The 16559-nt window shown below is 53.2% G+C and overlaps 1 protein-coding gene across 1 annotated transcript in view; it reads right to left on the bottom strand.

The window, feature by feature from the left end:
- Positions 1–16559, bottom strand: part of Snd1 (staphylococcal nuclease and tudor domain containing 1) — a 485819-nt gene that overhangs the window by 10286 nt on the left and 458974 nt on the right. Inside the window, exons 17-18 of the mRNA XM_004658615.2 lie at positions 6565–6753; positions 284–425 (exon numbers count right to left, since the gene is read on the bottom strand). Coding sequence (XP_004658672.1) covers positions 284–425; positions 6565–6753 — 331 coding nt within the window. The remainder of the gene's footprint in view (positions 1–283; positions 426–6564; positions 6754–16559) is intronic.

Genomic DNA, 16559 nt, shown 5'->3' with positions numbered 1-16559 from the left:
GGTGTCTGGGAGCAAAAGCATTACCTAAGAGTCTCAGAGCATCACCTAGATGAATCTGTTATCTCACTTGTCCTCAGAGGACCTGCTCAGCCTTGCCACAGGCCCGTGTCCACTCTACGTCTTGCTTGTGGATTCTGAGGTGACCCTCAGGCCCAGTGAGCTGGAGAAGGAGGCAGCTGCAGCATCAACAGCTCAGCGGAGGCTCCTGGAATCCTGGGGCTCTCATTCCGAGGTGGACTGGACCGTGCTAAGAGCTGGGAGCTAGTGGCCCTTGGTTACTCACCAGTCTCTACATCCTGCACGTAGAAGTGCAGGTCATCAGTGATCTCGGTCACAAACACTGGCTTGTAGCTGGCGGACCGCTCCTTCTCCTCCAGCACAGGCGTGACCTCCTCAACGGGCTGCTCTTCATAGTGGGCCCACACCTGCATGTGCAGAGTGAGGAGGGGTGGACAGGAAGCGCGTCAGTGTGGGGACCAGCTAAAGGCTTTGAGCAAATGGGGTCACCTTTGGATGAGTATTGGGATTGCGACATGGTTAACTTGGGGAGGGAGAAGTACGCTCTTTGAAGTTCTCATCCAGTGGGTCTCGAGATCCTGGCGGACAGCACAAGTAACTGAAGGCAAGTTTAAAATGTGTGCTCTTAGGTCCCACTCCAGGCCACAAGGCTCAGGAGAGTCGAACGGGAAGGAATCCGGGCTCCAGGTGATCCCCATGCACCTCAGACTGAAGACCCTGTCCATGAACGAACTGCCTCGGCCCTGGGCTACAAGCAGGGCTCTGCTAGAGTTCCAGATCACCCCGGCCCTTCCCCCAGCGCCTCCAGGGCTCTCAACTCTCCAGGCCCCTTCCTTGTCCCAAGGCCAAAGGCATTCCTGAGGCACTGCAAGCCACAGCTGGGCGTGGGGGCCATCGCTGCTCACGAAGGCGTCTCCTCAGCGGCTTGTCTGTGTCTGTGCCATGCTCCCCTCCAGCAGGCTGCTCTGACCTCAGCTCAGAGGCAGGGCCGCCCCTCTCCGTCCTTCCCGCTCCCCCTTCCTTCCCCAAGCCCTGCGCTGTCAGGGCCGCAGTAGCTCAGAAGCTGATTCGACGTGACAGCGCGTCAAGTCCAATCCTGCGGCCAGGAGATTATCCGAGTAGTGAGGCCTGTCAGAGCCGGGGCAGGAGGTGGCTTTCCAGCCGAGCAGCGGGAAGTGGGGAGGGGGCTGACCACACGTGGGGGTCCTGAAGACACGCATGTACAGAGGAACAGAGGTGGTTGAAGTACCAGCCCAAACTTACGGGTTCACTAGTGCCAGAAACCGTTCTAACAGTCTTCAAATAGGAGAGGGACTTTGACAGCAGCCACCCCGGGAAGGAACATGTGGCACTGGGCAGCGTGGGAGGCTTAGGAGGAGTAGGGTACGGCCCTACTCCCCTTTACCCTGTGTTTGACTTTGACAAAGCCATGTACCTTCTCAGGGTCGACTACCTTCCCCTGGAACATTCCCACACAGTCGCTGGTGGTGCCTTGCATCTCATGAGCAGGTTCCTGGGTAGCCCCAGGAATGAGCTGAAGTCAAGCGTGTTGCAATCATGGAATCGCCTTGGGTCGCTGCCACAGCCCACATTTCTACCTTTAATGTGGCACCACGATGGGTCCTTCCATTTGAGGGAGAGGCAAGCTATGAGCACTTTCCAAGCCCAGGAGAGGATGCTGGGCATGGCTGAGACCCATCTGGGACCAAGCTTTCTGCCATGCCATGCTACATACCTGCAAGGTGGCATTCACAGGACACTGCTCTGTGGCCAGGCACCAATGCAAATAGCTCCTGACCTTTCATCGCCCAGACTCTAGGTGCTCCAACGCTTGTCTCCATCACTACCACCATGGCCCTGGTCAGCACCCAGAGACCTTGGCATACATCTCTGCTTCCAGTAGCCAACCTGGCTGGCCAGAGGAGAGGAGGCAGGCAACAGGGCTTTAAGGCACAGCTCTGCCTCCCTTGAGCACCCATGAGAGGCCCCTAGCTTGGCAAGTTCCCTGGGAGGGGGCTTCTGAGGACAGCCACAGATGGTTTTGACCAAGGCCTTGGGCTGGGGCTTTCCTCCTAGGCCTCCCTGGTTGGAAGTTCCCCAGGTAAGTGTCTCCTCAGCCAGCCATTCCTTTGGGAGCCCTGGAACTCCACAGATCAATGGAACTTGTACTGCGTCTAAGAGGAGCCTGTCATCACTGCCTTAACTGGGCTGGAGCCAAGCCTTCCACCAAGCAGCCCGTCACGTTCCTGACTCAGCAGCGGGCCCCTTCCTGCCAGTCCCGTGGTACCTTCCCCGCAATCTCTCATCACTCCTGGTGTTTCAGGGGCTGCAGCAGCCCTCTCCTCCCTGGCCCTGCCCACTCTGCCTCCTCAGCCTCCTCTCCCAGCAGCCTGGTTAACAGGGCCTCCAGCCTGGGAACCATCCAGGGAGCAAGCCCAACCCCACCCTGCTCCTGTCTACGGCTGTGGGGGAGGGCTTTCCTCGGCTGTGCTGAAGAACACAGAGCCGGCTGACAGGGTGAGAGCAGAAACTGCTAAGGAGTCCTCAAGTGAAAGGGCCTCAGGCGATAGATAGCATCGGCTCCCTCCCAGGGGAGAGGGGAGGAGCTTTGTTCACTTCTCTCAGGTGGGCAGCAAGCTGTCCCGATGATGCAGACCACAGCCTCACAGAGGGCCCTCCGCTACCCTCCCCCACCCTCCACCAGCATTGGGTCGGCCCTGCAATGGCAGAAAAGAAAAGTCATGCTAACTCCACAAGGTGGCCAAGAACATCCAAGGATAGAAGAGGGAGAGCTGCTTCCCAGTAAAGGAACCTTGATTCTAAGAGACCTCAATTTGGCCCTCTGGACAGTGGAGGCATGAGAGTTCTCTATTTCTGGGGGGCGGGGAGAGGGAGGGGACATCTCAGCTATTCCCTGGGATGTGGCAGCCAATGGTCCCTACCCAGGCTAGCTGGCAGATGCCACATGTCTTCTTAGTGAGATGGAGCCAGTGGGCTGGGATGGGTGCTTTTTGCCCTTACTGACTGATAAGCTGGTATAGGAAGAGACATACTGGCCAGACACCTGCCTGATTGGCGCTACTTGCTCAGCCATGCCAGGCCTCTTGAGCTCGGATTCCTGTTATGCCCTTGCTTGGGTAAACCCTATGGTAGATGTTTCTCTTCAAGGATCCAAGAAGAGAAACATCCACTATAGGGTTTGCCCAAACAAGGGAGAGAATCCAAAGGCCCTTTCTAGAAGGAATAGTAAGTGTGCATACAGGCCCAGGGACTGTATCCCTGAGGGCTCTATTCCCAGACTTGGTAGAGGGCCAAGAGGCTGCCCAAGGGAACCCAAGCCCAGCCTCAGCAGCAGGACCGTGGGAGGCCCTCATAAAGAAGGTCTGCCCCAGCTCTTTGGCCATTTCTGAGCAGCGTTACTGTGGAGAGGTCTTGGGTTTATGGTCAGCTCTGAGAATGGCATCTTTTTGTTTCAAAGCACTGCTTGGAGGCAGGGCATTGCTGTGATCCTGGCTTTGGCTACAGACCAAGGTCACACATGGGTGGGGAAGCTTCTCACTCTTCTGCATTCGCTCCAGACTTCTCTGCCATGCAAGTTCCTGTCTTGCTCATGCTCTCTCTACATCTGGGGCTTTCTCAGGTCGTCTGTTGCTGCGGCTGCCACCAGAGAAAGAGTGTGCTATATAAGGCACAGCACTGGTCAGGTGGATCAGGAGCAGAGGCTGTCTCTACTCCTGATCTCTCTGGATGGACCATTGGCTCTTCCACTTCTCCACGCTTCCTCCCTGCGGAGACTTAGGTTCACTTCCTGGCAGAAGAGAGGAACGTGGCTGGAGATCTACTGCCTGACCTTTCTCCAATCTAAGTCCTATTTATTATTCCTGCTCACTAAACTCTAAGGGTGGAGCCAGCATGGGGCCAGAGTGGCAGAGGCCTTCAAACCTACAGCAGGAAAGCTAAGCTTAGTAAAAGCCAAACAATGGCCAATCCAGCTGTTGTGGATTGAAGGCAATGCCCCCACGAGCTCATGTGTTCTGAATGCTTCTTCCCCAGCTGACAGGGGAGCTGTGGAGCCGATGGGAGGTGGCGCTTTGTTGAAGCAGGTACGTCACTTGGGGCAGGCCTTGGGACGTTATAACCCGCGTCCCTCTTGCAGGTGCTAGCTGGCTCTTGCTGTTCCCTCCCTGGTGCTGCTATGTGAAGATGTGAGCCAGCTTCCAGCTCACACCATACTTTCCCCACCATGAGGAAACTTGCCCTCAAAACAGTAAGCTGAAGAAAACCCTTTCCTCCCACTAGCTGCTTCTGGTAGGCTGTTTTGTTCCAGCAGAGAGAAAGTGACTCCAAACCAGCCCTGTCCAAGGCTTGCTGGGCATGAGTGAGTATGTGCGTACAACCGTCTCAACATCTGACACTGGTGCTCTCTGGGTCATCAGGGGCACAAGGAAGATGAAAGCCAGTAGGGAGGAAGCTAAGCCCATGGGTCATATTCCTCTCCCTGTCTTCTGCAATTCTCCATGGTTTCTTCTACGAGAAGACAGATCCAAGGAAGCAGCTTGGTGGCTCCAGCATCATCAGGTTCCATCAGAAAGTTAACACTCACTAACATGCATGCTCTCTTTCTCTCTCTGCCCAAAGACTTCTGCACACACCTGGTCTCACACAATCTCTCCAAGTTACCCTTCCGGAGTTGTTATCATGTATATATAGTCACGTGTCTAGATGCCAACATGATCCTTTATCCCCTACCTGGTCTCAACAGGTGAGGTAGCCCCCATAAGTGGGAAAAGGTGCCCTCATAAGTGGCATACCTTAGACACTCAGATTACTGTCCCCAGCTGGCTCCCAAATTCTCTTACTTGAGGGCAACCAATTACGAGAGCTACTACAAGTCTCTGCAGACAATGCTGCTCCCAGGAACCAGCCCCACCAGAAGGCAGAAAGCCAGCCTGGGTCCTCAGGATCCTAGAGTGGACAGGGACTTTCAGGAAAGGGACTCTGGGCAGGCCAGCTCAGCACTGAGTTGTGTGTTGCATTTTAATTGGACCAGAATAAAAACTGTGCAGATCACGTAAGTAATTAATCACTGATAATTACTCCTCAGCCTCAAGTAGCACCAGCAAAATGACAATGTGGGCTCTTTCAGACAAATCTACTATGTAGTAAATAAGAATATCCGGTGCCACACCTGGCAAGGGATTCAGCTCGTCCTCTAAGGCCACATTCTGCTCTATGTCTCTCCTGGCTCTCTACCCCAAGAGGCAACTTGTCATGTGCCAAGTATCCGGGAAGCACCCCAAGCACAGGTACCTTCAGCTCAGGGCCTTGGTCTCTAATGCTGCCACATGGCCCTCCTGTGTCTTTCCTGGGAAGGGTCAACACTGCTACCAGGAGGCCCCGGCCCCAACAGGTAGAAAACACAGGGCAGCAGCCGCCAGCTCAGCTGTCAGAAGCAAGCATTCCAGGAGGAGCCTGACTCCTTCCCTTTAGGAGCTGAGGCTACCTGTTTCCTCGACATTCTGGGAAGACTGGGTTCAGAGTGAGCAGGAACCGGAGCAAGGAAGGGAAAGAACTCTCCCATGAGCCTCCAGACCCTGGATCATCCTTTTTGCCTGTTGCAGCTTTTTGAGTCATCTCCTTCTAGGGTCCACTGAAGGGTGAGGTCACCTGCCCTAATTCCCAGGGGATGAAATTAAAGACAGACACCCAAGAGGTCCATCTGTAGGCCCAGCCCCAGGAGGAAGAGAGGCGCCTTGAGAGAACAGCTAGCTGCTCTGGCCTGACGTGGCTTTAGGGACACAAAGACCCCCACTTCTGTTGGCAGGTATCTAAGCTTTGGCTCATGGAAGTGAGTTTCAAGCCAGATGGCTGTACCATGGGGAAGGAAACATTTATTCCTAGAACAAATTTATGGCTCTGCACGGCTGTCCCACAAAATACTTCTCAAGCTCAGAGGAGATGACAAATTGGTGGCCAGCTGATTTATCCCCATTTTTGTGACCAGGCTATAAGTCAATGGAGACAGGCTAGTATGGGAGGTACTGAGCCCAGCTCCCATTCCCAAACCACAGAGTTCCTTAATTGTCAATTTATTTCCAAAAGCTGCTTTGGACCCACCCCCTTGTCTCTCCAATGCAGTGCCTACAGAGACTGACGGGCTGTAAATCTGCTATCCTAACAGCTTGATGCATCTCTTGACACTGCTTCCCTGTGGGCAGCAGGAAGGAAATTAAAAGAGGTGGGCTACCTAGTTCTTTGGTGGGCATTGATAGGGAACAGTAAGGGCCAGGATTAGGTTGCCCCCAGGCTCCTCCTCTCCAGGGACTCCCCAGTTAGTTCTCTCACTGCTCCAGACTGCAGCGTAGGACCACCTCAGGTGTGCAGCAGCCTTGTGGTCAAACTTTGGCACCCTGGTGTGTGTGGGATAGTGACACAGCTCGCTTGGGCCTCTTCTCTGGAGGCGGATACCGGTGGAGAAGTGTGGGGAGGAGAAGTTGAGAGTCGTGGGTGTGCTAGGAAGAGAATGCCATTTCCCCACACTCATACCTTCTCTTTCTTCTGTTTGGCGGCCTCCTCAGCTGACAGAAGGGGTTTGTAGTAGGCACTGCGCTCGGCAGTGAAGTGGACCTTGGAGAGCGCATGCTCTACCAGCAAGACGGACAGGTTAGCGCCATCCATGTGCAGCCAGCCGATGAAGTTGCCGGCTTTATCCATGCTTTCCACCTCCACCTCCACCTGGGGACAGAAAGAAAGGGGGTCAGACTGTGGGCACAGCCCACACGTAGGGGTTGAAAGTAGCAGAAAGACAAGGCCAAGGGCGCCTAGGCCTCAGGCAGCCACGTCTATGTTCATTCTATGCAGTGGGGATCAACTGAAATCAGAGCAGGAGGCGAGCTGGAGCCTGGAGTGTCTGTGCAACTGAAACCCTCTAGACGGGACTTCCAGTCCCTCCTCGTCCTTTCGGTAGGGAGCTTGCGTTGGCTGGGCTGTGTGTGCGCATGTGCAGCAGGGAGGCTAGCAGCAGGCCGCTCGGGGCACACCACCCTCTTCCGCATCCACCCCTAGCTCTGTGTTGAGGCAGGCTCAGGGGAGCAAGATAATCCCTGGGGAGAAAGAGACTGCATTCCCTCAGGATGGGCTGAAAGGATTAATGTTTAACAAAGGTGATTAAGGAAGCTTCTAGAAAGCCAGAAGAGAAGAGAAAAGACAGGCGAGGGAGGAATATGTAGGCGGGAATTGCATTAGCACGGGGGACAGTTGGGGGCAGACCCAGCAGAAGGAACCCTCCAAAAAAGAGCAATTGGAGGGTGTGGTGAGTGCCATAATCCCAGATCCGAACCCCAGGATCCTCGGAAATCCTCACAGAGCCCAAAGAGTCCCAGACCCCTTCCATGGAGAGTTCTATTCTCTGGACCCCAGAACTGGCATGAACTCTGTTCCTCCAAGAAGGTGGCCTCAGCCAGGCATGGTGGCGCACGCCTTTAATCCCAGCACTTGGGAGGCAGAGGTAGGAGGATCACCGTGAGTTCAAGGCCACCCTGAGAATGCAGAGTGAATTCCAGGTCAGCCTGAGCTAGAGTGAGACCCTACCTTGAAAAACCAAAAAAAAAGAAGGTGGCCTCGGGGCTTGTGTCCTTCGTGGTGGCTGCTCTGCCCCTACCTCACGAAGGCAGTGGCCCATGCTGAACTCCTTCCTTGATTCTCTCTTGACCTCGTTCTTCCCCCACTAAGGGGCCTATAAAACCCGTCGCTGCTAAATGTGAAAACTTGTATTAATTTAAACAGCTTCAAGCTCGATTAAGCAATAAAATGAATGTCTAAATACCTGGGAATTCTCAAAGCCTGAGCTGGAGCCGGTGGCAGAGGGCTAGAAAGGACGAGGGTGGAGTTGTGACGTATGCGGGGAGACACGACTCCCCAGGAGACAGGTGATGCAGGGCAGAGGGAAGGTAATGGGGGGGGGGGCTAACAAGGGACAGAGCTAGGTGGGTGGGACACTGACCCACCCTATTGATTCCTCACCGTCTTCTAGCTCCCTGAGGTCCCCTCAGTCCTTTAAGAGGTCAACAATGCTGAAGCTGGGGGGTGGGCATACAAGGGGTCATACCAGTCTACTAGAGCCTGAAACCTGATTCAGTCCACTTCTTTGACTATGTAGGAGAAATCTAGGCATGGAGACTGGAAGCAGAGTTAGCTGGGGCAGAACCAACAGAACATAAGCTGCCTGTCTCCCCACACTGCCTGTAGCAGGCCAGGCCCCACCCTCTCCGATTTCCCACAGCCCACTGTTTCCGAAGCTCTCTTTCCGCTGGCCACCCCTTGACCCTTCCTGCTTTCTGCTGGGGTAATGATGGCCCTTCAACCATCCAGACCTGGGGCCCTGCAGCTCACCAGCAGAGCCTGTATGTGATGGGAGGGGCCAGCAGCTAGCGCCCATAGGTGCTGAAACAACGTTTCTCCTTGCTGAGCCTGGTAATTAACTTACTGGAGGACCTGGGTGTGCATGTGTGGGGGGAGAGGGTGTGACACATGGTGCTCAGAGTCCAATGCTTCCAACCCACCTATAGCCAGTGGGAGCCTCCTGCCGTGGTGAAATAAGAACAGTGCAGGCACCGTGCCATTCTGGAAGACCACCTCTTCTTTGTCTTAATTTGCCAAGTTTTACCAAGCATGCTCAGGCCGAGAAATAGGGATCTCAGGGGAATTTGGGGGCGGCAGGAGGAAGAACAGACAGGCTGCTTTGCTTGCCGACTCTGGGGTCACACGTCCAGCCCAAAACAAGTGAGTCTGGTTCACTTCCCAGCCAACAACAGAACCCAGGCCCCATACGGCTGCCCTCTTCCTGACCTCTCAGTCTACAGTTTTGGGAGCCAAGTGCCCTTTCCCTACCCCTGCAGGGCCACAAAGCCTTCCTCTCGGCCTGGCAGGCCCCTGGGCAGCTTGCAGCGGACCGCTGTGGCTTTCTGCAGCAGCTTTTTGCTGGCATTGATGTCAGAATCTCAGAGATGGGTTGCTGAGGCAACCAGGCAGGCACAGTTCCTGTCATCCTACACAGGGCCGCACTCAGCCTGAACTTCATACAGTAAACCCCGACTGCGTACCACGTTCAGAGGCCGCAACTCAGACGCTTGCCTTTCTCCAGGGTTCACTAGGGAGAAGCCAGCGCCTGGTACTGTACTTGAGACCAACCCACTGGGGAGTAGTGGGCTCTCCCTGGCAAGCAAGCCCAGACTTCGTCTGTGCCCAGCCTTTCCCTGACTGCAATCAATGTGCTAACTTGGGCTTGGCAAGTCCCAGGGCCCAGCCAGCAGCAGAGGAAAGAAATCTCTGGCCTTGGGCACTGCACTGCCACGGGCTCCATCTCAGGTAGTAGAGGTGGGACCAGCTTCCTCTTTCATTACAGCTGCCAGCTCCACAGGAATTTCTCAAACAAAGGCTCCTGGGGGCAGGTGGCCGGTATGGTTCCTGCCTGCTCCAGGGCCTCTGTAGTCATGCTCTGTGCTGTTGTGTGTCCACCTTTGTGGAAAGATTCTGGTCTGGAAGGGTGCTGGAACTCCGACTCTTCTCTAGCTTAGAGAGATGTGGGGTTTGCAAGCAGGGAGCTCCAAGGCTGGAACGTGTACCTCCCGACCATACTGTTCCTTTACACTGCCAGGAACTGTAGCTTAACTCCAACATATGAGGATCCATGTCTGTACAAGTTCTATTTCTGTTTAACTGGAAGACTCAAATTTCTGTCACATTTTTCCCTTAATTAAAAGAAAGAAAGAAACACTTGAGCCCAGGAGTTCAAGGTCAGCCTAAGTAACATAGTCAAGAGTCTTAAATACACACAACCTCTAACAAGTGTGAGGGGGGGATGGTTTTAGAGAGAGAAATTTACATATGCACAGAAACAGTCCTTTCTCAGGCTGGAGAGATGGCTTAGCAGTGGGGCTTGAATGGTGATTATCAAACACATATTTTCTGCTCAAGCATATCCCAGCTTTCTCGAAGCACTAGTTGCTTGGGACCACTTTAAAGGACAAAAGCTCCAAGAAAAAACACAAACCCCACCAAAAGGCAGGCACTAAATAGATCACAAAGAGGACAATTATTTATGTGCTACAGGTATAAGAAGGTAGCGCTCCTGGGTGGCCATGCTGGCACCTACCTACAATCCCAGCACGGGGAAGGAGGACGCAGGGGTTCAACATCATGAAACCCAGAAAAAGGCAACACTGCCTTATTCTACCTGAACTGGGAGCATGCTTGCCAGTGACTCAAGACTTTTGCTATTTGTAAGCCCACAAACGATCATAAAAGAACAAGAATTGATATTGAGTTTCCAAGTAATGAGGATTGACTGCATACAGAGATACATGTAGAGAGAACTATTTCCTACAAGTTACTGCAGATTAAAGACAGTAGTTACTGGAAGCCTATTCCTGTGAAATATACAAGAAACCTCTTCTTGCCCAACTAGCAATTGTAAGCATTATTGGAGACCGTACCCACTGAGTGTTGTGTGCCCCACAAAGCGCTGCATGGCACCGTCTCTTCGGCATCTTGCACTGCTTCGTAAGAGATCTAGGCTCCACACTTTCTGTAGGAAGGCTCCTACAATGGCAGGTGACATCGGAGAGTTCAGGCCTTAGGTGATGACCACAGATTGCCAGAAGGCAGGAAGCAGGCTTCACATGTGAGTGGGCATTTGCTGTGTACACATGTGGGCGGACAAGGCATTGGGGGTGCCAGGGAGTACGTGAGTGCGTGCTTACAAGCACTGCCAGTGGAGGACAGATGGTGGCTCTGTTTAATGTACATGCTGAAGCTGAGACCCGGGGAGACACATGGCTCGGGGGGAGGCTGGGAGGCTGTGAGAAGGGCCAGGTGGGGCTACCCTGAGGAGGTGGCTTGGTGTGGCTGATTAAGACAGAAGTGGGCAGCCGGCGTCTGCTGCAGTCACTGCTGAGGAGCAGCAGCCGTGGCTATGGGCCGACTCGGGCACAGATGACCAAGAACACGGTGAAAGCACAGCGGGTGCTGCGAGTGGCGCCCCAAGCACACCAGGCTCATTCAGGACACGTCTGCGAGGCGTGTGGCTTTGTGCCTCCGAGTGGGGCACGCGGTCTCCAAGGACAAGCAGGGGCTCAGGTCCGCTAAGAGGGAGGGATCAGACGTGAGTTGGTGGGCAGCATGTTGACTGTGGAAGTTGCAGCCTGTTCCCTTCTGCAATAAACCTTTCTGGGCGGGTAGAATGGATGGGGAAGGAAGAAATGAGCAGCCAAGATACTTGAAGGTTAGCTGTGACCCTCAGGAGCTGCATGCCTCTGGGGTTCCTAACTTGCTGGTCCGCCAGCACTTCTGGCTCTCTGCCCTTGATGCTGGCAGAGCGAGTGTGGATTTTGTGGCTGTTGGACACCTCAGCTGGACCCGTTTCTGTGAGCTATGCCCTTCCTGGCTTCTATCTCACTTTGCCAGATTCTGGCCTGCAGGGGCCACCTTGGGGGCTTGCCCTCCCACTGGCTTTTACAGAGCAGAGCATAACATCGAGGTTGAGAGTGCAGACTCTGGAGCTGAACGGCCTGAGTTCAAATCCATTTGCTGCCTGCCTGCATTGTGGTGAAGTGCTTAATATATCTGTGCCTCTGTTTACCCTGTTAGAAACTTGGAATTGCACCTGAAAGGACGATTAATGAGCCAATATAAAGTTAATACATTAAGCACTAGAGGAATACTGGTAAATAAATGCTTCATCGTGACCATGATCGTTTTCTCACTTCCTGGCAGGGGCACTTAGTTCATTCTACAACTAGATTGTCAGCTCCACTGGGGAACAAAGCTTGTCTTACACTCAGTCTTCTTGGGAGCTTAGGTCTACCTAGTGCCTGAGTTGTGAGAGATTAGCAAGAGTTTAGATTTTGGAATCAGATGGACTGCAGTTCAACCTTTAGGTCTAGCTATGGATTCTGGGGCAAGTCATGTGACCTCTTCCTTACCTGTAAAATGACGAGAGGATTCTGTATATTAAATGGGGCAATATGAAACTGCTTCTGCTTCCATCAGACCATGCCAACAGCTCCCAGGCTGGTCCTGCATCTGTGTGTTGGTTACATCCAGAAGCTGTCCTGCTGCATCAAGCACTGAGCTCTGTACACCTTGGGCTGAATCCCTGCTTAGTGAACCCCTTCATTTGTCTTTCCCTGAGAAGCTTTGTGTTTCTTTTACCTTGAGGTCTTCACACACAACAAAGGTCAAGGTAAGATAAGTGGGGTTGACAGGAAGTGTTCAGGTTTGCCTCCAAACCCATCTAAACGGATAACTTTCTACATAATGTAGGGTTCTTTCCCCACCATCAGGCCAAAGTGGTGGGAGCCACCAGCCAACCATGTCCAGGGGTGAGCTGCTAGACATGCTGGACCTGGCCTGTCTGTGGACTGGGGTAGCCAGTGCATCCTGCTGTCTCACAGTGGGACACGTCCTCCTGCTCCCAAGCACATTAATGTGCCACTAATGAAATTGTTCTGGCTTATTTACCAAATTAATACAAACGGCACAGGCTGTTAATCTGCATGTCTCCTAATTACTGAAGAAGAGCTCCTGGTGCCCAGGCAACACACACACACCTCCGCGCCCCCCCAGCAGGGCTGTGGGCTCAAACTTTTTGGCTGAGATTGGGTGAGGAAGGGGAGAAGGAAGAAAAAGAAAAGAGGTGGAACAATCCTTAGTGCCATGGCTGAGAGCCAAGAAGGGGGGCAGTGGTGGCTAGCGATGTGTCATTTCCAATAGCCCCTTTTCTCAGCAGCCTGTGTCCTCACTTCTGGAAATCCACTTAGTCCCTGTTTCTACTCCCAAATTGTCTCCCCACCCCACCCCCTTGCTTGGATTGGGTGCAATGCGGGCAGGGGAGCCACTTGGGGTTTGCCAAGGGTGCTGAGGAAGGGAGAGAAGGAAAAGCCAGGCAATTATCCTTCAGATTCTGAAATCTTTCCAAGGGGAAGGGGGAGGAGAAAGAGACAGGACAGACAGGGAAGGAGAGAGAGAGAATGAGTCCGGGATGGGGGAGGAGAGGTTATCGAACTGTTCAGGTATCAAACCACACAGGGAGCTCCGGGCTCTGCCTGCCCTGGGGTTCATTTAGCTGTGTGTGTCCTAAGTCTCCAGGTGCATGGGGCGGAGCTCAATGCCTTGTGGTGCTGAGGGGCAGAGCTCAGCTCACTTCCTCCTCCTGAAGCTTTCCAGAGTCCCAGTACAGTGCGGTGAGGGCCCAGGGGAGGAGAGGAAGCATAGAACAGAGGCTGCCTCTGTTGAAGGGCTGGTGTAAGTAAGACTGCCAGGGGCACCGAGGGCAACAGAATTACAAGAACTGTAGAATGCGGGAAGGCGGCAGAGGAATAAATTCATATTCCATGCAATGAGTGCAATAGCCAATGGAGATATTCCACCTGGAATTTACTGGCCATGGGCAGGGGACCACACACGTATACCAGCCTTTCCTATCTTTGTGCTAGGAAGATGAAGAGCAGGTCTTCTTTCCCCCAGGGCACTGGCATACCGTATTGCACAATGCCCGAGGCAGCACAGGAAACGACTGAGCCTCCAGCCAGCCTGAGCTCCTGGGGTTGGGAGCCTGCAGAATGCCTGGAACCCAGTCCCAAGGTGCTTCCTACCTGAGGGAGGTGGGCCACCTTGCACAGGCAGGACAGGAGCTCTGGCCCTGCCCTGGGCTGTATGGAAAGGAAGGCATCCTGCACTGGGGAGGCATGGTCTCCAGAGGGCAGGGTAGGATCGCTGAGGGGTAGCTCTGGTTAGGTTGACAGGCTTCAGAGGTGGAAGTCTATGCGGTCAGGTCCCTAAGCCATCAGCAACAAGCAGGACAAGACGCCTGGACAGAGAAAAGCTTTGGGTCCCTCCCAACTGTCATCCAGACCAGCTCTGCCTCCTACAAGCTGGGAGAGTGAGTCCCCAGAAGTGACTGGGGTCAGCTCTTCAGGCTAAAATGCAAGTGAACCATTTCTGAGGTTCTCTTTGCTATGGAGTCCCTAAGGCTGGGGTCGGGAAGCAGGGGGCTACTACACACACACGGGAGGGTGACGACTGGGCAGGTAGATATGATAGTATCTACCACCATGAGGACTGCAACAGAAGCCAGCACTGGTGCCAATGCATGCTCTTGGGCCTCCAAAACTGTAAGCCAAAATAAACCATTTTTTACAAACATAAACTCTCCTAGTATCATATATTCTATGTTAGCAACCCCAAGTGGACAAAAACACCAACCCACTCATTCTGCCTACAGCTTTTTTGTGAGGATGAATAGCGATCCAGACAAGGAGAACATGACTGAGGTCCTTCCCTGCCACACAGAGGGAGAAGTGCCGCAGAATTGAGTTTTCTACCATCGCTGATACTAGGTGAAAGCTGCAGCGTACAGCCACAGCCAGAGCGTGAACTTGAAGAGACACTTCACCTTACTGCGGTAGCAGTTTAACACAGCCAGCTCGGGCCCTCCCCTCCCAGCCACACACAAACCGACTTCTTTCAGAGATGATGAACATTAACACAATGCAATTAATAACGCAACGCTCTGGGAGCCGGGAGGCAGTGCCTATGAAAAGCCTCTTGGGTCTCGTTACCGCCGGCGCGGTGGGCAGGCGGCAGTGCCGATCTGACTCCATCCTCACCATGCCTCCTCGTGGGGTGCCCTCTCATTTCCACACCAGATGACTTTCTCGCGTCCCACACACAGAAAGGATTGCCTTTCCAGGCAATCTCTTGTCTGACGTCTGAACAAGGGCCCACGCCAAAACCCTGGGAATGCCTGGACGTCCAGCCAGGTTGGAACACCCGCAAGAGAGAACAAGGAACTTCTGGAAGCGGAGGGAGAAACCGGGGAGTGAGCAGGAAGGGTCGGCTAGAATGTCTTCTCCCAACCTCCAGGATGAGTGGTAGGATGATGGGGGACAGTAGGGAACACACTCTCACTTCTGCCTGAGGCAAAGGCAGAAGCCCAGGCACTCAGCATCACTGGAGTCTGCTGGGAAATACAAACCTGCTGACTCCAGGCCTTTGCAAGCGGTAACACAGTTTACAAACTGACGCAATCTGTTCCTTTGGTGCAGACAATAAGGAAGGCAGACTGTTCATCTTCCTGGGAAAACCCCAGGCTAGAGGCCGGAGGGGGAGTTAACTCTCTCTTCCCTGAAGTTCAGGCTTAGAAAGTGACAGGATACGTGTTCTCTTAGAGCCCTGGCGTGGGGCACCACTGTTAAGGAGGTTTTTCCAGAGGGTTCCTGAACAGGAGATGAGCCCTGAGATCATTCAGAGAGCATGACACACCTTTCGGTGAGCAGGCCAGCTCCTCCTCATGCTGCCTGGAGGAGGTGAAAGTGGGACTAGCCAAGAGGAGGTGTGAAGACTGCTTCCTACTAGGTGCCATTGGACAGCTCTCTACTTCAGGCGCTGGCTTGGGCCAGGAGGCCAGTCACAGAGGCGCTCTCCCAAGTCCAGCCAGTGTACTCTCTGACTTTAAAGCTATCCCTGTCTTAAATGGACAGAGCTAGGGCCTAGACTCTTTTGGTGGCAAGAAATCAGTGCGCATGTGATCTATGGAGTACCTGCCTGAGGTTATCAAATCTTTTGCATGGTCTAAAGTAACCAAATGTTCAATCAGGTCAAGTTCAAATGACAGTTCCCCACTGTATGTATCTATTCTTGTGTAACTGACCTCAAAGCTGGCTCTGGAGCCCAGTGCTCACCCAGTCCTGAGCACTCTGCTTTGTGGCACCTACTCTTAGGCTCCTTTACCTGAGTTTCTGTGGGTAATGGCATTATGAGGACCTATATGCTGCATTAAAAAGCACTTACATTGGCTCCCATGGGGACTTCTTTCCCTTCCATTCATTCTAGAGAAAAGAACTATTATCTGGGGACCAGATCACATCCTCTTCTGCTTCCTTGAGTACCTATTTCTTTTTTTTTTTTTGAAAGAATTATTTTTCATCTACTGCGGGGGTGGGGGGCTGCCAGGACCTCTAGCCACTGCAAATGAACTCCAGCCGCATGCACCACCATGTGCATATGGCTTACCATCGATTCTGGGCAATTGAACCTATCCTTAGAGCTCATAGGCAAGCACCTTTTAACCACTAAACCATCTCTCCAGCCCATAGGCACCTATTTCTATCGGTTATCTTATACATCACCTTTCTGACTACCCTTTCTATAGTATTTGCCTACAAACATCTTGTCCATCGTAGGAAACCTGACTTGGCTTCCCATCCCTGAAGCCTATCTCTTTTTCTCATCCAGAGAGCAGTTTTTAAAAATATTTAGAATTTATTTATTTCAGGGAGACACACACACACACACACACAGACATACAGAGAGAGAATATGCCAGGGCCTTCAGCCACTGCAAACAAACTCCAGACACATGTGCCACCTTGTGCATCTGGCTTGTGTGGCTCCTAGGGAATCAAACCTGGGTCCGTAGGCTTTGCAGGCAAGCGCCTTATCTGCTAAGCCATCTCTCCAGCCCCAAAGAGCATTTTGCCCTTC

The sequence above is a fragment of the Jaculus jaculus genome, chromosome 10 (assembly GCF_020740685.1).
Source record: "Jaculus jaculus isolate mJacJac1 chromosome 10, mJacJac1.mat.Y.cur, whole genome shotgun sequence".
Classification (NCBI taxonomy): domain Eukaryota; kingdom Metazoa; phylum Chordata; class Mammalia; order Rodentia; family Dipodidae; genus Jaculus; species Jaculus jaculus.
Note: the sequence above shows the minus strand (reverse complement) of the source record. Positions and strands in the feature narration are given on the sequence as shown.